A 20,229-nucleotide genomic window follows, 5' to 3' on the forward strand; every position below is an offset into this window, starting at 1 on the left:
ATGAGTTTAGCCAATTTATCATGAAAGGTAAAAGGGGATATGTGTGTCGTGCAAATTGGACCCACAGAGGGCTTATGACCACGTGAATTGGAATTTTCTGGACTCCATTTTTTTTAAGATGGGTTTTGGAAGTAGATGAAGAAAGTGGACTAGATATTAAATGTCCATGGTAAGGTACTCGATTCTTTTGAATGGCCATTTGTGTGGCTTTTGGGGTAGTTTGACAGGTTTGAGACAAGGTGATTTATCACTATGTTGTTCATACTAGTTATGGAAGCCCAAAGTAGCATGATGGATAAAGTGTTGATGGTGGATATACGAGGGGTTCCTCAGTAGTGATTGGGGATTATGGTACCATGAAGGTTCCCCATCTATTGTTTGTGGATAACACGAGTATCTTTTGATGTGATGCAAAAAGGACCCAATTGGAATACTTGGGACTTGTATTAACATGGTTTCAGGTGGTATTAGGGCTGAGATTCATCTCAAAAAGTTCGAGATAGTTACAGTTGGAGATGTAGAAGATATTGAGATTCTTGCACAGGTTTTAGATTGCGAGGTTAGGTCTCTTCCCACCACCTAACTTGGATTGTTGTTAGGTTCTTCAAACAAAGACTAAACAGCACGAAACTCAGTATTGCAGAGGGTAGAGAGGCTTGCAAGATGGCAGAAAACGTACAAGTCCAAGGAGGAAAGGAAGAGCTTATTAAGAGAATACTATCAAGTATTCCCACATATTTCATGTCTATGCTTCAGGCGTCGCCAGTGTCATAGAAAAGTTGGAGAGATTCGAAGAAACTTTCTATGGAAGCCCACAGTTGTAGCAAGGAAGTTTCACTTTGTGAAGTGGGGGACTGTTACAACTCCTAAGGATCGGAGGATTTGAAGTTAAAAGCTTTACAATAAGGCCCTACTCGGCAAATGGGTAGGGAGGTATGGAACATAGGAACATGATTTCTGGAAAGAGGTGACAGTAAAAGAATACAGTCTCGGAAGGGACTTAGAGGACTAAAAAGGTAACCATGCCTTATGGTTACAGGCAATCATGTATCTTTTAGAGTAGGGGATAGAAGAAGGGTGAGCTTTTGGGACTTAGGTAGTGCCGGGACAACATTTGCAACTTTTTTTCTAGCATTTACAAAATCTCATAAAAAGTGATGACAGTCCAACAAGTGCAGAGGATACAAGATAGAGATATTTTTGGGATTTGAGAATTAAGAGAAACTTGCAAGATCGGGAAGAGGTGTTCCAAAAGATAATCAACTTGCTTCATAAGCAAAGACCATCACAGGATAGTTATGATGTATGGAGATGGTTGTGGGGGGTGGGGGTCGGGGTTGCAAATGAAGTTTTTTCGGTTAAGACTTTCTATCAAAAGCTCCTGGCTATGGAAAAGGTCGCATTTCCACATAGATCGATTTGGATTCCAAAAGTTCTGAGAAAGGTGTATTTCTTCACTTGACTAGCAACAAGATGGGTGATTTTGGCAAGAAACAAGAGGGGTATTTTATGTGTAAGGACTCTGACAAAGATGTTGATCATCTTTTCCTTCATTATTGGGTAGCATCAAGATTATTGTGGGAAATCTTGTGGTGATTTGGAATATATTGGGTTATGCCAAGCACTGTGAAAGATTTAATATTCACTTGAAATCGTAACAGGTGGAAGAGAAAATGCAGTGCACAAAATGCAGCTCCACTAGTGCACATGCCGGTCATTTGGAGAGAAAGAAACAAGAGAGCTTCTGAAGACTCTGAAATGAACTTTGCACAATTGATAGATAAATAGCCTCTTATCTCTTACTTTCTTTTGGTGCACCAGTCAGGTTTCTTTATGTAGAGATGATTTGGTGTCGTTCATAGAGAACCATATCTTTTTTGTATGTTTTCTACTTTTTTAATATATTTATTGTATATGGGTGTGTCCATGCCACATTATTAATAAAAACTTATCACTGCATCAAAAAAATTATAAGCGCAAATATCATGGGCAAAGGAATTAAATCAATTATAATTAAGTGGAACTTTTATTGTTTAGTGACTCCTCTTAGGACAAAGTCCATTAGTATTAAGGCGCCTGCATTAGTGTCTTGCTGACTGCTCTAAATGCCATCTAAGCAAGGTGAAGCACTCAGCCTGTTTGGCACCTAGCTTTAGGGCTTACACTAGGCTTTGACAACACTGCAGGTACAGTGTAACACCAATCAAAATTTAGCACAAAGGATCAACCTGCAGAAATTAAGAGAACACACCTTTTGACATTACAACAAGAGAGCTTCCATTGGTGGTACCAGCAAGAGAACTAATATAATAGTTCTTCTCCCACTGTTCCATAATCCACTCCTGTAAATAATGCATTACAAGAGCTAACATAGATTACATATCAGGTTGAAGCAGCAGTGAAGTGCATTAAGAACTATGTTACATCATACATGTACTTGGATTCAAGATACACAGGTTACAGTTTTGTGGCAGTATTTGGTAGGGGTAAGTGCCGCTTTTGGCAAAGTTTTATTGTATTTTGAAGAATATATGCAAGTACCATGCACTAACGTCATATCATTTGATGTGTACATATACATGGCAAATGAAGGATCCATTAGCATCGTGGAATAAATATAATTCACATTTACCTTGTGCAAGAATAATGGTGATAGCTCATAAACTTGGCTTGTGAAATTGGTTCCAGCATCCATGATAATAGCCCACAAGCCGGAACAAGATGCCACACAACTTATATATAATCCATCTTCGTTCCCTTTCTCCACATGCTCTGCCAGCCTTGTATCTGCTACATTATAATGGTACCTAAAACGAACATACATTGCATTATGTAGTGCACTTGTGTACACAAACTCAAAAAGTACACATTATCTACAATTACCACCACATACTGAACAGGAAAGGACTCTCTCCTGAAAGCAAGGAGCATAACCACAAGATGTAACAGCAATAACATGTTCAGTGTAATCCCACAAGTGAGGTCTGGGAAGGGTGGTGTGCACGCAGCCTTACCCCTACATTGTGAAGGTAGAGGGTTTGTTTCCAATAGACCGTCGGCTCAAGTAACAAATATCACAGACAAGTGTGAAAGGAAATACAACAGTGGAGAAATCATGCTGAAATTAACAGGGAATAATCATCCTTGAAAATAACAGCAGTGGAGAAGCACCACAAGATCTCATCCTTGAAAATGTCTAACCATTGACAACTCCAGATTACCAGTCAAAGATAAAGGACAAAGTTGCAATCTTTTCAAACAAAGATGTTAATGTGAATTCACCAAGAAATAAAGCCTTTTAGGTAGCTATAGTATTCTCTAGTAAACATATCTAGCATGTTAAACCCGTAAAGTGGCAGCCAGCTAACTCCTTTTTTTTTTTGACCAGGAATATTGTGTATTTCTTATCATATAATTTAAAGTTCCATGTGGCCTAAATAGTCCAATAGTCATATATTTCTCCCCATAATGATACTTCACACTTCTAAGGAAAATTGTTGTAAAGTAGTGAAAACACATATATTGCTCAAGTTTATGTACCAAATAAATGCAGCAAAAGATCATCAAGATTCTCTGCAGTGAAATTCATATAAAGACATTCTTAAACTAATCAAAAATTTCCCCATCTTTTTCCAAAGATATATAAACAAAAAATATTGCGGAGAAATAAGTTTATGCAAAGTAGCTACTTAAGATGAAACGGAGTGCTACTACGTGTAAAATTTCTAAAGATGAAGGGAAGTCTTTTCTTTTATTATTTGGAATTGTTGAAAGCTGAAGGAAAGTCATAACAGCACGTCAAGGACAAACATACATCTATCTACTACCCTTCTACACTAATCCTTGCCCCCCATACCTTCTAATTTAGAATCATGTCTTGAAGATGTGTGTCATGTCATGTCTAATCACCAGCCCTAATTCCTCTTCAGTCTACCTCTACCTCTCCTTAAACCTATCATATCCAACCTCTCACACCTTTTTACACCACCTCTTCACATTCCTGAACCATCTGTCTTGCTTCTCTCATCTTGTTTGTGTCACTCTCATGTTGCCCTGCATAACTTCATTCTTGATCCTATCTCTCCTAATATGCCTACACATTCATCTGAGCATCCTCATTTTCGCTACCTTCAACGTGAGCGTTCTTGATTGGCCATCACTCTACCCCATACAACAATACAGGTCTAAACACCACTCTATATAACTTACATTTAAGCCTCTATGACACATTCTTATCACACAGTACCGCGGACGCGAGCCTCCATTTCATCCACCCACTCCAATAGGATGTGCAACATCATAGTCAATTTTCAATGAATTTTTCCAAATAACAAACAAAATTCAAATGACTTTTTGAAACGATATGCATCATCGGCATCCAATCTGCAAATCCAAAAGCAATGCCCGAAGCCATGTTTTAATTCATAATAGAACATGTCTCCCTGGTCACAGCATCATCAGCCTAAATGAAATTTGAAATAGCAAAATCAACAACTGTCTTTATACCATACCACCCGTGAGGTAGCCCTAACCGCAATTTGCAGGAAAAAGAGGATCAAAGGAAATTGTCCAAAGATGTAAAATTGAAGATGTTACCACTAAAGGAACAACAATTAAAAACAAATTAAAAAGGTACTAACAAGCTGAAACAGATGTGTAAGACTATCCCATGGAGCATCATGTGAAGTGTTTGGCTAGAGAGGAAGAAGAATATTTTGAAGAAAGAAAACAACATTTATCTGTAGTTAAATCCAATTGCATCCATAAACTGTCTTCCTGGTGCAAGGAGCGTAGGATAGAAAATGTGGAACATCTTTTGTGGACTCCACATGATGTCAAAGATGTAACGACTAACGAGTTAGACTAATTTTTTTTTTTTTATACTGTCTTGCAGTACCTTCTTGGTACTAGCTTAATAAAATTGTACTTACCTTATTAGAAAATGACTAACAGAAACAAAAATATAGAATCCACGAATAATGTAATTTCAGCATGTAGGTCACCTATCAATTGCTTTGCAAAGAGAAGACATAATATGAAAATAACTTTACCTCTGTTTCATGGGCTTTCTGGCATTGTAAATCGAAATCCACTGTGTTGCAGGAACTCCCATGCGAACCTTCTTTCTAGGCTGCTCCTCATCCTCCTCTACATTTAATCTCCCCCGCTTTTGGCCAACTCGAAGAATCTACAGTAACAGCATGATGAGGTTATATATAGCCAAAAATACTTAAGTCCAAGTAAATAAGCAAAGTTGGTGAGACATGTAAAATACGACCTTTTGGGCACCATCAGTGTTAATTGGCCTTATAGCAGGATCAGGTCCAAGCAAGCTCCCAAATAAAGAGATTAACTTCGAATAATTAGGTTCTTCATCAAATTTCATGTTTATTACTATATCAACAAATTCTCTCAGAGGTGCCGGACAGAAGCAGCAAAGCACTTCTGGAGACGTTGCCATCTTCTTTTTGCAGACCAAAAACGATTTGTTATCACCCTAAGATGGTCAGAATAAAAACTTGTGAGCTGGAAGTTGACAGGAACAACTAGCCTGCATTGCAGTTCATAAAGCTTGACAAAAGCTAGTACAGACACCTGAAATCCTTGCCATGGCAACCTGCCTCGGTGAAGAAAAATGAGTGTATAAGCAAGTGATTCCAGATCATCTCTTCTACTAGCAGTCCTTCCCAAGTGCGCATGAGCACTCGCATACCGAACAGTCCCTCTAGAAGTTCATTCACGAAAGGTTGATAAGCAGAACAAATGGTAGAAATCAAAATTATGGCTAAGGATAACACTACATATAACTAACCTGAACATGTCAGGTCGCTGATCATATACCACATGCGGACCTTTCACATTCTCTCTCCACTTTGTAGCTGTAATTTGGTTGTTAGGAAAACATTAACAGAATACTGAATCTATAATTGCTATGATATTACAGTAATACAATACTCTTACCTAGTCCCAAGTCGACCAGGAACAACTTCTTCTCCTGCGGTGTTGATGGCTGACCAAGCAAAAAGTTCTCTGGCTTTACATCTCCATGCACATAACTGAAGTCGAGAACAACAATCAAGAGAAAAGATACTTCCATCCAGCAGCAAAGTTCAAAAGCATTAACATAAATTATGAAACCAATTAAGCAACAGCTGGACAACTAGATTGGACATAATAATAATAGTAGTAACAAGAAGAGAGCATTTCATACCCTTGCGCATGCATTATGCTTAAAATAGACAGAGACTCAACCGCAATACATGCTATCATTTCTGCAGAGATCCTGCAATGATAGAAAAGCTTAGTGAAACTCTTACGATCTACTGCTTGAAGTCCAACTTTAAATCTGAATATTCGCTACATAAAGAAAAGTTAATGACATGCATGATAATGGAAGAAAAAAAGAGCTTGCTGAGCTACTAAGCATTTGATACTTACGCCTGCCCAGAGGAATTCCATACATCCCATAAGCTAGGTCCTAGCATGTCCATAACCTGCATAGAACTAATGTAGTCAATAGGTGCCGTGAAACCTTACAATAACACAAAAAAAATAATACATGAACCAGTACCCATAATCTTCAAAATAATCTCACTAGCAGCACTAACTGCAGGCAAATCAAAGGCTCAATCCAAAACAAGTATCTTATCCGGAAAAAATTATTAAAAAGAAAAAAACAGTCTATCCAAAACCAAAGGCTCAATCCAAAAAAAGTATCTTATCCGGAAAAGATTATTAAAAAGAAAAAAACAGTCTATCCAAGAGCTTGTGACTTCTCATAGCAAAGAAACCACCCTTGACCAGTCATCCCGGAAAAGGACACTAAGTAACATACCAACCAAAAAAAGCTCCTGAAGGTCTCCAATGAAATCAAAATAATATGGATCAACTACATTGACCTCCCACACATATTGTCATAATTCAACTTTATCAAAAAAAGGTGTCATAATTCAAAACAACTCCCCACTAGTTCAACATTTTACTGCAGAAATTCAATTTAACAACAACAAAAACAACAAACCCAGTGTATTCCCACATAGTGAGGTCTGGGGAGGGTAAGATGTACGCAGTCCATACCTCTACCTCTAAAGAAGTAGAAAGGTTGTTTCCGATAGACCCCCGGCTAGAGACACGGAATACTAAACAAATTCATAGTAAAGCATGGAACAAGATGGCATAACATAAATACGACACCCACAAGTAATAGAAAACAGGGAAAAGTAAACAGATTCGTAATAAGAAATTCAATTTAACTTAACTCTAAATTTTAGTTCTATATTTTTGTACTACCATGGCTAACCTCGCAACTTAATTATTTCATTTGTAGGGTAATAGAGGCTCCATATAGGATTTGTATTACTTTGGGATGATGGGTAATCATACGGCATCATGAATGACATTCCAACTTATGCCTAGTTTATGCTTTGATCCACTTTGATAGTTAATGGAGTTCACATTATTTCTCTGATAATTAATGTTGTTATTAATGTCCAAAGGCAAACTAAACCTTTTAAAGCTATAGTTTGCCAATCTAAATCGTTATATCCATTAATATTAACGGCAGAAGCATAATTCTACTACACATTAAATGGGAAAAAGCATAACTTTACTACACATACCATTATGTAATAGTCTCCTACCCTCCCTTTATAATGCACGCTAGGCACTCCATGGCTTCCTCCAAGAGTACTGCTCAACAAAACAAGTTTAGTCCAGTCAGAATCATATTCCAACATGAGCACCCATTCACTCCAAAAGAGGTCCACATCCATACTTGTAAACTTGCCACTCATGTGGAGGACCATGGTTACAGCCTTTGCTTTTCATATGCTCAAATTTCAGTGCAACCTGGAGCCAAAGAGATAAATCAGTGAGAGTTAAACCCCCATATTCCTTGTGGACAACAAATTGTCTAACATAGGAAGTGAGAGGGGTAGGGGAAGAGCAAGTACATACCTCAACAGCCCCTTGACCATTTGAAGATTCATTTCCACCAGAAAGACGACGACCCAAAAAGACCTGACCGAAACCACCTTTACCTAACTTCCTTTCAACCTGATAAAGCGGCGACGTTCCTATTTTCACCTGAAAGTCAAATCCAACCAGAAATAAAACATAAGTTCACATTACAGTTTAATCCTGCTGGATTGATCAAAAAGTGGAAAATGGTTAACTTGCAACTACAGCAAATCTGAATGCAAGCAATTCAATTCATAAGTGCCTTCATACAACTATGATGTTCTATCTTCATTCCTTTATTTTATCACAATCACGAAACAAACCAGAATCACCACCCTAGAGAATGAGCTACCAGTAAAGTTATAAACTTAATCCAGGCAGGAAATCACAGGATTGTAACTAATCCAAAGTGGCTAATATAATCAGAACAAGGCACAAGAGAACGACATAACACTATGTCCCGGATTCGATGATAATGATTCCTAATTGACCACTTAGTCATAAAAAAGCACATAGTCAATAAAATAATTAACCGGCCTATTCGAGATTCACATGGAGGAGGGTTACAATAGGTTGACAGCCAGCATACAAATAGTCAAATTTTAATTAACCAACGAATAGAAATGACTTCATTAGCTGGCCCCGGCTAATTTATGGAATGATACATAATTAATTAATTACTGATTTGCACGATAAAATAATTTTGACAGGCCATATGACACGTCACATGCCACAACATTAAATAACAATTACCACCCATGTTTGTAGTAAAGAGGTTAGCAGAGTGGATTAAGAACTTTGAGACCAAGGTTCAAAACAGAAAAGCTAGGTAACTTCTTCTCATCTACCTAACAGCTTGTTTGGATGGCTTTTATCTATTGCATTGTACAGTATTATAAGTTTAAATACAATGTTTGTTATAAATGTTAATTACGTTTAACATTATCCCATTTTAACAATTGATTTGGTGTGATCGCGTCGTTATCTTATTCACTTCTCATTTTTTCTTTATATTTTATTTAACTAATCATATTTTGTCCGTTATCCTACCTTTTTCTAGTAGTACTACCCCGTACCCTACTTTTCCTGTAGGTTTATCCTTCAATTGTTGATGTGTGACATTATATAACGACAGACAACGATACAATCTATCCAAACATTGTATTCATTAAAACAATGCAATACAATACAATAATGGATACATTATGAACAATATGTAACAATCATCCAAATGTGTAAATAAGCAGGTACCAGGTACCAATGGAATAGTTCAATAATAATAACTAAAATAAGCATGACTATATTTTGATGTGTATGAGAAAACCAGGAGATTCCAAGTTCAAGGTAATCTTTAACAACACTACTGTGAGCCTACTGCCTCAGCTCTGTGCAGGTTTACGCCTTGTGGCTTTTGGTTTTAGCAGACAAGTTCGTCGAGACACTAAGGGGGAATTTGGCCATAAAAAAAACACTTTTTTTCCAGAGATAGAACTCCTTGCAAATAAGATTCTGGAAAATACTCAATTTGAAAAACAACAAAAAGCTGTTTTAACTTTTTTGTCACTCCAAATTACTCACAAAAATTCAAAATACAGCGGTAATTCGTATTAATGGCAAAACACAACTCCAATTTTCAAATATCATTTTTCACGTTGAAAACCAAGACTAACTTTTTTTCAAATTTCACAATGAAACATTGCACAAAAGCGAGGAAAACCCATATAAGGAAAGAAATCAATCAAATCACTCCATTTCAAGCCGTACAGAATCCAACTAAAAAGCCTAAATTAGCAAATTCACCTCCCTCTAAGTCCGATTACCAAAACACAGACGAAAGGCCTCGTTTTTCATGAGCTGGTGTGATAAACACCCACTAATAAATACTCCCTCCATTCCTAAATACTTCTCACTTTTTCGGTAGACACCCCCCCTCAAAAAAACAGGGGCGGAGCTACACTTGGCCGAACCCCCTTCGGCGAAAAATTTTACTATTAACTAGAAGCTAATTCGACTAAATTAGTCTTATTTATTACTCCTCTCTATTTAGTACTACTTTTTTTACACTGCATTATTATCTCTCTATATTTACGACTAAGGGTAAATGTGTAAATAAACAAGTACTAAAATGACAAGTATTATAGAACATCTATTTTTAGTAAAAGACGATAAGTATATAGTAACGGAGGGAGTAATCCAAAGCATGTATACAATGAGTAGAACAAAAAAATAAATTAAAAAAAAAATGCAATCGAAATTCAAGAACAAGTAAAGAATCCACCTTCTTAGGAATAGGTGAAGTTTTAGACTCATCATCTTGCTCATCTCCTTTGTTATTACCACTCTGATCCCCCATTTCCTCTTCCCTCTTTTGCCTCTGCTTTTGCCTTTGCCTTACCTTTTTTATATCTTTTCTGTTGCTAGTTTTTCAGCAGCTACTGATTACTGCCATTTAGCATTCTTTACTAACGATGCAAGTAAAACAACAAAACAAACAAAACCCATAACTTACCATCATCTCTACTTTCACTTAAAATTCAAATTTAAAATAAATAAATAAAAATACACCATTTGAAATTTTTAACAAGTTTTTGCTTGCTGTATACACCAAAAAAAATGGAAATGAATACAGAGAAAAATAAAAGAGGGATGAATTTAGAGGGTAGGGTTTGTTGAAGGAAAATCGAGCGAAGTGTGTAGGAGACGATTGGGTAAAAAATGTGTATTTTGTGTATAGTAATTAGTAGATATATAGATAGAGAGAGGCGCCTATGTTCATTCTCAAATTGGAAGAGTATTAGTAAATGTTTAGTCAATAAACACTTTCTTTTTTAATTAATTATGATTACGATGTTCAGTTCGTTTACGCGTATTTCGATTAAATTCATCGAGACCTCCGTCACTAAAATTTTTGTAGTTTCGTGTTTGGTTGTTGGGATATATTTAATCTTTTGAGTAATGAAATGTGTGATTTTGGTTTCTTTAGATAGGTAATAAATCATATTTGAAAGGTTTTTAGAAGTGTATTATCGAAAATATGGAGTAACGGTATACGTTTGACGTAACGTTCGGAGAATTAAATGGTAAAGTAGTTACTACTTTTGAAAAAATTTGAATTATTGCGTAGTTTGATGCATAAAGTATCGTGAGTTAATCTAACGGGTGGGAAAGAATGTTATTTTGGAGGATGTGATATAGGTAATCTATCCTAATGAAAGCAATTGTGTTGAATTTTATCGACTTGGACCCGTGATATGTAAATCACACAAAGATAATTTTATCATTGTTCTAAGCCCCCTTACCATGACATTAGTAATTGCTTCCACACGATACCAAGTGATATCTGGGAGGATGGTGTACACCCTTTTCCGTTACTTGTGAATACAGAAAAATTGCTTCTGATAGACTCTCAACTCAAGTAAAGCAAACACGATAGTGAAGAATTCATACTAATACTAAATAAACAACATAGAAGAGAACAATAGAAACTAGAAAGGAACAAATAATATGATTATCGAAGTAAAGAAAACAACAAGTAATATTGATGTCGAAGAATCAGCTAATAAGAGAGCAAATATTAACGAGGAAACTAGACAATACCCAACTACCTAATAGCCTTCAATCGATCATTGATCTCCACAACTTTCAGTCATGTCTTCACCCATATTAATAATCTCCCACTTTCACATCGGCAGCTCAACCTCCCGAGTCAATCCACCGGACCTAAAGTGCTCTACCTTCACTTGCTGACACACCATGCACTTAGCCATAAATTTTGCCACATCCCGCTTCATGTTATTCTATCAATAAATCTCCTTAAGATCATGATGCATTTTCATCGAATCAGGATGAACAGTATAACGCAACTTGTAAGCTACATGTGTGTCATATCTTGTATAATCACTTCTTCTCGATGCTTCGTCAACCTACTTCTATCTTTTCCCATTCACACTATGGTCGACCTCTCACGTTTCCTCAGTGGGACACATGTGCATATATCCTCTCCGGGTATATTTTCATTTCTAATCTTATTTCTACTACTATGTCCAAATATCTATATCACATCCTAGTTTTTGCTACTTTGATGTTCTGAATGTACTATCTGTCTATTTCTGAATTGACCAACATTTTACCCCACACAACGTAATTATTCTAACTATTAAGACTTATTTTAAGATTTGGTGACATTTTTCAATCATGGACATCAAATATGAGCCTTTAATGCGTCTATTCCACTCCAATATGATGTGTAATAACACATTTTGTCTTAGTTGTTTGGAAGAATGCATTAGAAAAAAAACAATGCACGCATTAGCTTTGTGTATGTATTATTAATATCTTATTTGGTACATCTTTTGTCTTTTCATTACGCTCTTATTTATTATTCATTATCTTGAACCGAGAGTCTATCAGAAACATCCTCTCTACTTCTTTGGAAGTAGCGGTATGGACTACGAACATTTTATCCTCCTTAGACCTCATTTTGTGGGAATACATTGGATTTATTGTTATTGTACACCTTTTTAACCTATGTATAACTAATGTAAATATTAGTTATACACTCTATATTATGCTATGCATAACTAATACTACATGAAAAAAAACTTTGGTATTAGCAATATGTGGACTTTAATGCATACAATAACATGTGTAGAGACTCAATAGCCCCTCATAAGTTTTTTTCATCATTTTCATTATATGCGTGGAAGGTATTTTTGTAAATATATTTTTATTTTAAAATATATAATGAAAATTATTTTTAATACACCAAATTAAACATCACATAAGAAGTAATATCATTATAACTAATACAAACATAGCTAATAATTGTATTACTATACATCATATTTTACGTTATTCTTATATACTCTATCAAACAATTTCTTAAAAGAATAATAGACTTGATTAGATTAAACTATTAAAAACATGTTTGGACAGAGTTACAATTTTTGGCTTATAACTCATAAGCCATCAAAATTTCCCTTGAATTAAAATTCTTTAGATTTATTTTCATAATAAATCTAGATAACTTCTAATATTTTTACACATCACAATTTTCATTTGTGGAATATTTGACCTTTGTAGGAACATATATATTTTTAATTACTAATTTAATCCCCTAAAAGAAAATATCTTCCTCAATACACAAATCTATAAATATCTAACCCCATGCCATTCTCCATCGAAAGCTTTAACAATTTCAACAAAATTGAGAAATGGGGGAAGTAAAGAAGCAAGAGATGTCCTTACCAGTTTTGTTCGAACAAGCTCGAAATATTCATACACTTGCATCTAATTCCACACTTGATCAGGTTATCGTTATTTATTTATTTTTATTATTTTCTTCGTTTCAAAATAGTTGTCATGTTATATTTTGCTTCTTGAACATCAATTTAACTAATTTTCAATGCTATATTAGATTAGTTTAATTAAAATTAATAACCACGGTGCATCTGAAGCCACCCTTGATCAGGTATAGTTTTTTTTACTACTTCCTTGTTCCAAAACAGCTGTCATGTATTGTTTTGTTTTTTCGGTAGGCAATTTGACTGATTTTTAAAGCTATATTAGATTAAATTAATTTGATATCTCAAAATTAAAACTTATCAACAATTATATGGAAAGTTGTACAATTATGATACAAATCACATCTTTTCAGCAAAAAAAGAACAACACTAGGTGATTCTTTCTACGCGTCCTAACCTTTTTTTGACAAAGTTAACTGATATTGGTTGCTGATTGGAGGTGTTTGGTATCAGTGTATTTAGTTGAGGTGTGTGAAAGCTGGTAGGTCACCATGATTATAAAAAAAAATTTGCGTCTTTTAAAATTTTGGTCAAAGTTAATACATTTTGATATCAAAAAGAAAATTGTGACAAGTATTTTGGAACGGAGGGAGTGAAAGAATGATTTTTTTACTGCTTATGATTTTATAGTATTTGTAATTTAGAGGTGAATCCAGTATACTAGTAGTAATTGCAGTTTTATGCCCTTTGTTGAGGTTTGGAACTGTATGATCTTATGTAAAAGTGTGTGTATGTATCTAAAGAATGGAATTTATGTGTCTTTTTGAGAACGTTAAGGATTTTATAAACAGAGCTTCAAAAAAAAAAAAGGAGGAGGGCAAGAATGAAATTTGCGTCTTATTTAATGTACTCGTATTTGTGGCTGATCCAACATACAAGCAGAAATTGCACTTGCACACACTTTGTAGAGCTTCGGAACTGTATGTTGATACAAAAGTGTATTTATGTATCTAAAGAATGAATGTTTGAGAAGGTTAAGGATCCTGTAAACTGAGCTCAGAAAATTGTGCCAAAAATTAGTATTTACAAAGACGGCTCCTTTATCAAGAATGAATTTTGTGTCTGATTTAACGTATTTGTATCTGTGGTGAATCCAGCGTAAAGGCAGTGGTTGCACTTCAACACACACACACATAGCATTTAGAGATGTTTGTATGTATATTAGACTGTGCACTTACTGGTTTCATATTATGTTACACAAAATACTCGCTCCGTTTCAATTTGTTGTTTGGTTTTGACTTGTGCCGGAGTTTAAGCACATACAAAAGATTTATGAATCTTGTAATCTTCAACAAAAAATATGTAGAATGTGTCAAAATGCCTTTTCATCTTGTGGTCTTATACATGCCACGTGGAAAATTGAAATTAAAGAGTTGTCGAAAAGAGAAAGAGACATGCTTTTGATACCAACTAACAAAAAAAGTAAGACAAACAAATTGAAATGGAGGGAATAATGTATTTGTAATCAGCATAGAGGCTGTGGTTGCACATGCACTTACTCCCTCTCTAGCTTGTAGCATGTGTGTGTTATATATTTATAAAATTTGACAAAACTCTTAGAGTTATATGTGTATATAGTAGCCGTGTAGCTGATAGTTTAAAATTCTGTGTCCACTTCTGATTTGTTTTGTGCTTGTTGTGGATGTTAGGACCTTGTCAAGAAAGGTTGCGATCTTTTGAGACAGTGCGAGGAAATGATCAGCAAATTAGGGTTGTTCTCGCTCAATGAGACAAAGGACGATATCAGCACTGCTAATTTGAAATATATCCTGGTAAGTAGTTTGCACAAGTAAATGTTCCTCTCGTGGTCGATAATTTATCATATTAGTTTTGTTTGGGATCCTCAGTAGTTGGATGGAGAAGTTGGGATTCTCCTTTCCTAATTTTTTTTTATTTTGATTGGAAGAAGGGAGCTACTGCTTTCCCTTTTGGCAATTCTATATGTTTATTAGAAATCTGGATGAATTTTGTGCATTCATTTTTGGTAGGAGATATTACTTTACTAGTAGTTATGAAAGCTAAAATGTTATCCAATTATTGCTTTTGCTGTCTTTTTTTTCTTTGAGAAATTGTTATTGCTATGTTCTGCCATTTAGTGCAAGAATTAGTTTTATTCTATTACATCTCATTTAGAAAATCTCCCATTTTAGAAAGTCCATATCGTAGTCAATCTTTTGTTTAGTATAATTCGTCATAAAAGTCAAATAATTGGGTATATGAATGAAATGTCCCGATCAAATAATTGTAGTAACTAGCATCAACTAGTGTCAAGCACATTTATGATTTGGAGAATAACTAGAAAGAAATTGAGTTTGCCAATGTGGAGGAGTAGATCTGGAAAACTCGTGACGCATGGATATCTGTCAATAGAAGAGAGATACTTGGTGTATGGAAGCTAATGTTCCATTGTTTCAGGTACCGCACTATCTTGCCGAGCTAACAGAAAAAATTACAGAAAACGGAAGGATACATGTACTCAAGGCTTCACAGGCCAAGTTAAAGGTAAGATTGTTGTGAGCTGATAACAAGCGTTGCATTTATGTTTTAAGCCAAAAAGTAGGGATAAATGTTGAATGACATCTTGGCACTATAATTTTGGCAATACCTCTAGGAATTTATATCATTTTGTGAGACAATGGAGCTTGTTCCTGAAGAGGAGATGGAGACATCTAAACAAGGTGGAGCTAATGCTTTTGCAGATCGTAGAGCTAAGAAGGTAGGTGGGAGTTGTCATTCAGTTGGAATTGCTGTCTGTGAATGTTACTATTAGGTTTCTTTCTTTCCCCTCTCGTTCTTGGATGCATAATTGAGTTACTAAATGCATAATTTATGAAAGATTGCTCGGTTCAAACGCCAAAGAGCTGCTGAGTCAAAACTACTTGAATTGAAGGAGCGGAAGGAGCGTCGTGGCCGATCAACTAAAGCATCTGCGTTGTCTACTCCTGTTGAGACTGGAGAAGATGATGTATTGGATGACGATGGCGAAGAAGAGCGGGAGGTTAGTAAACATCCTTGTATGTCATGTGCATGAGCACTGTCGCTTCTTTTCCTGTATCTTTTCTCTTATTCTATGTTGCAACTTCTATCACATTGCCTGCTCTTTATGCCAACATGCATACTGTTCAGTGTGACTAATCAGAGCCTTCGAGAAATGTTTAATCATAAGATGAAAGAGTTCGTATAAGTCATTTGGCTATGCTGTATTCTTATTTTAGCTGCTGTAAGTGAAGGTCGTGTACCAGTATTTGCTGGTTCAGCATTCGTTGATAGTTGGTCTGCATTTGCATAGGCATTCGCCATTTGCTTCTCGGGTTTGTCCGCAATAAGAGCTTTTGATCACCTTTCGATCCAAATATCCTCAATAGAATTTGCTGATGCATCCATGATGCGACCTACCACATTTTGTATGTGATTTCTGTAAATCATGATTTACCCTTTAGATGTCATTTGAAGTGTTTAATTCAACTACCTAAAATACATATTTCCAGTTTGTAGTGTAATTTGCTGCTGTGTTTTTTTTTTTTGATTATCTATACTAAAACTTTGGTTGCCACGTCCATAAAGTATCTGATTATTGGAAACTACTGCCATTTGCAGGCCTGGCTTACAACCATCTCCTTTGCCCTCAGTATGGTTAGCCTAGACTCTCAGTTTCTGGCAGTACCCTTTTTTTTAGGTCCATTACCTTATCTTTATCCTCCGTCAACTTTCTGCAGGCTTTTGATCTACTCGAAATGCTGAACAAAGAGGAAGAAATGCTATCTGCTTTTAAGGAAAAGCAGCTTCAGGTACTATTAAACCTAGGTTGATTTGCGTTCTTATGTCGTGTTAGCCTCTGTTCTGTAATAACAATTTGAATTTATGTGTTCAACCCGCGTTCTCAGCTTGAACCAACATTAACTGCAACACTGTTCTTTTCCAACTCTGAGCTTTCTCTAGTCGTCTACCTTATAGCTTTGCATCATGGCATACTCTACTTGTGCAGGACGGGGAGGAGGAATTTTCTCAGCTAGTACTTGATGAACGCACCAAAAAAGTAGAAACTTGGCACCGTGATGCTGCTGCTCGAGCCCACTACACAAAACCTGCAGCACCTATCACCTGTGCTACTTTTGCTCAAGATGTCATAGAGGGAAGAGCCAACGTTTCACAGGCGCACGAACATAAACACCAACCCTTAATTTTTGGACCAGCAAGTCTTGTTGGTAGGAACCCAACGTCCGAACGAGAAAAAATGGCAGCACAGGTTTTTCAGCCGCATTATAGGTACTTTCTTTTAACCAAAAACTAAAATGCCCAATGATCTTAAGTAGCTAGATTCAATTCAATGTTTCAATCAACTCAATCATAACCTCTTCATTTCAAACAATAGATTACCAACCATGAGCATAGAGGAGGCTGGGCTAACGGAGATGAATATGATGAACGAATGGCAAGAGAGGACTGTGAAATTCATGGAAGAAGCAAATTCTTCATGGCATAGGGATCCCCCAAAGATGAGGCCAGGTGAAGAGGATGAAGAAGATGATGACGCTGCTCAGGACAGGGCAAGAGCATGGGATGACTGGAAGGATGACAACCCTCGTGGTGCTGGCAACAAGAAACTGACTCCTTGTGGTTAAGGAAGCAGTTGCAGCAGAGGTGGAGAGTACCCAAGACATTACTAATTAGACCTTCCTGCTAGTTGTATGGCAAACTTATCAATAAGCTCGAATCCGTTATATTTCCAGTTTACATGTACTAAATTATAAACAGATTTTGCTGTATGTACTAAGTTAGATGGCTGATGTATTGTACAGTAGTTTTGGTGGACATGTACTGATGTCAATATCTCCAGAGATGACAGAATGATGAATAAACTACTGTAACATGTACTGATGTCAATATCTCCAGAGATGACAGAATGATGAATAAACTTTAGGTGGTCTAAACCACAGTTTCCTGTTGTATCCAGTTACCTATGCCAGTTTAAATTGCACTGGTGCAAAGTTAGGCTGCTCAGGATGAGTGAAGAGTGAAATCTTGTATGTGGACCGCACCCATCGTTGAGGATTTCATCGCTTGTGCCTCGTGTTTCTAGCTCATTCTTGACCTCTATCTATTGTCGCATCACTGCACGGTAGGCATAGCTCAGGCATTTAGTTGGTTGTTAAAGAATCGACATCATGAACCCCACATGATTGAATCAAACTCCTAATTTGTTCTCAATCAATATAAGTCAAGGAGTTAACAAGTCATGCGTATTTCTTGGTGCATTTCAGCACATTTACGGGCACTATACACTTGTACCATCACAAATTAGAAATACAAGAAGCAAAAGAAAGATTTCTTGAAGTACTGGATCAAGCAGACAAGAATGTGTGCCTACATAAAACATCAGTCTAATCAAACTACTCAAAACAACATAACTAGTGTAATCCTGTGAAGAGGGCAACATGAACGCAGCCTTACCCCCTAGCTTGTAAGGGCAGGAGGTTGTTTCCAATAGACCCTCGACTAAACTACTCAATGTACTATTTTTGAATATTAATAGTTCTCAAATATTCACTAATTTCAGTGTCATCTGAACCCAATATATCACTCCCTTTGCAATAAGACACTTCTAGTTGTGCCTTAAACTCAAGCCAAGGCCTATCTAATCTCCAAAGATCAGCTATCTGATACTTCTCCCCTGAGTTCACCCAAGAAATTAGTCTGGATAACTCTTTTTTGTTGATCTTGGGACTCGAATCTTTTACTGCAATCCTTGCATCACGAAATGCTGGGAAGCACTTCTGCTTTGCAAATTCATGGCACTTCCCCTTTGCTGCTTCAAGGCAAGTCTCCATTTCACGTTCTTCACATCTCGCCCTCTCTGCAAAGTCTTGATTGGAAGCACTGCCAGTGAATGATTTCCACCAAGGGGTTTTACATTTGTCCGAGGCTGCGATGGAGCAACCAATCCTAGCTCCGGATTCACATTGCTGAGTGACTTGAGACACACAAGCCTTGTATGCAGAGGTCCAGGAGATGGGGTCTTTAAATGCGAGGATGAATCGCCCAGCTGATTCTTCGTGTGAGCCAGCCTTGATGGGACCTCGAAGTAGAGGGACTGATCGGTCAAAAGGAATCAGAGTCTTTGATGCAGAGTACTCCTCGATGTCGACTGATGGCACTTCTTGTTGCAGTCGTTTTGGTGCTGTCATATAGGAAGCTTTGATTGTACCCAGTTTTGGGTCCTGAAGAGAAGAAACTAATATCAGGACTATCACGATGCTGAAAGTAGTTTTCTTAGTACCATTAAGGGGTCGTTTGGTAGAGTGTATAAGAATAATGCAAAATATGGTGAGTTAGTAATGCTTGTATTAGCTATGCTTGCATTAGTTATGCTTGTATTTTTCTTATGCAATGTTTGGTTTCATGTATTAAAAATAACATGAATTAAATAATTTCTAAAAAAACAAAAAAATTATAAAAATATCCTCCATATATATGTTGGAAAGGATGTGAATTTTTTTTTTTGAGGGATAATAGTGTCTTTAATCATGTTAACGCATATATTGGATCCATTGCATTGCTAATACCATGGATTTTGAGATATTAGTAATACACACCTCAATGTACAATACAGTGTATAACTAATGCTTAGGGTGCAAAAGTATACCAAACAAGGGATTAGTAATACACATTAAACTAATGCATGCATTAGTTTTTCAATACACTCTACCAAACGACCCCTTAAGGCTGTATTGATATCATCACCAATAAATGCATTTGCAACAATGATATTGGATAAGGAACTCGTCAAACTTTTGGTGCCTTGGATAGATCGTAGGGTATGTTTTTGATTTACAAAAATATGTTAGGAAAACAATTGTTCGTGGATTGTCTTTAGGCAGAGCAGTCGTTTTTGAGAAACAGGATTTTTTGTTACTTGTACTCCAGCAACGTTTTCGCATTAGTAAAAGCCATTGACAATGGATTATAT

The 20,229-nt window shown here is 36.3% G+C and overlaps 3 protein-coding genes across 4 annotated transcripts in view; 1 reads left to right on the forward strand and 2 right to left on the reverse strand.

Moving 5' to 3' along the window:
* The window catches only part of LOC107850463 (casein kinase 1-like protein HD16), a 13,105-nt gene extending 2,340 nt beyond the window's left edge, over positions 1-10,765 (reverse strand). Inside the window, exons 1-13 of the mRNA XM_047401412.1 lie at positions 10,238-10,765; positions 7,957-8,085; positions 7,775-7,848; positions 7,620-7,689; positions 6,439-6,494; positions 6,212-6,283; positions 5,962-6,056; positions 5,813-5,879; positions 5,596-5,725; positions 5,279-5,497; positions 5,052-5,188; positions 2,633-2,807; positions 2,252-2,342 (exon numbers count right to left, since the gene is read on the reverse strand). Of these exons, the coding sequence (XP_047257368.1) occupies positions 2,252-2,342; positions 2,633-2,807; positions 5,052-5,188; positions 5,279-5,497; positions 5,596-5,725; positions 5,813-5,879; positions 5,962-6,056; positions 6,212-6,283; positions 6,439-6,494; positions 7,620-7,689; positions 7,775-7,848; positions 7,957-8,085; positions 10,238-10,312 (1,390 nt within the window). The 5' untranslated portion in view covers positions 10,313-10,765. The remainder of the gene's footprint in view (positions 1-2,251; positions 2,343-2,632; positions 2,808-5,051; positions 5,189-5,278; positions 5,498-5,595; positions 5,726-5,812; positions 5,880-5,961; positions 6,057-6,211; positions 6,284-6,438; positions 6,495-7,619; positions 7,690-7,774; positions 7,849-7,956; positions 8,086-10,237) is intronic.
* Positions 10,766-12,907: 2,142 nt separating this feature from the next.
* LOC107850461 (PP2A regulatory subunit TAP46) lies at positions 12,908-18,211 on the forward strand. Its single transcript, XM_016694993.2, has 9 exons — positions 12,908-13,268; positions 14,912-15,034; positions 15,678-15,764; positions 15,874-15,978; positions 16,099-16,260; positions 16,860-16,895; positions 16,979-17,050; positions 17,248-17,528; positions 17,635-18,211. The coding sequence occupies exons 1-9, from the start codon at positions 13,173-13,175 to the stop codon at positions 17,882-17,884; spliced, it is 1,212 nt and encodes a 403-aa protein (XP_016550479.2). The 5' UTR covers positions 12,908-13,172; the 3' UTR covers positions 17,885-18,211.
* A 356-nt stretch (positions 18,212-18,567) lies between these two features.
* Positions 18,568-20,229, reverse strand: part of LOC107849586 — a 6,044-nt gene continuing 4,382 nt past the window's right edge. The window contains exon 2 of one of the 2 annotated variants that reach the window (XM_016694145.2): positions 18,568-19,480. In XM_016694145.2, coding sequence (XP_016549631.2) covers positions 18,776-19,447 — 672 coding nt within the window. In that variant the 5' untranslated portion in view covers positions 19,448-19,480 and the 3' untranslated portion in view covers positions 18,568-18,775. Of the gene's footprint in view, positions 19,495-20,229 lie in introns of both variants that reach the window. The other variant, XM_047401413.1, reaches the window with a different exon arrangement.

This window comes from Capsicum annuum, chromosome 12, assembly GCF_002878395.1.
Source record: "Capsicum annuum cultivar UCD-10X-F1 chromosome 12, UCD10Xv1.1, whole genome shotgun sequence".
Taxonomy (NCBI): Eukaryota; Viridiplantae; Streptophyta; class Magnoliopsida; order Solanales; family Solanaceae; genus Capsicum; species Capsicum annuum.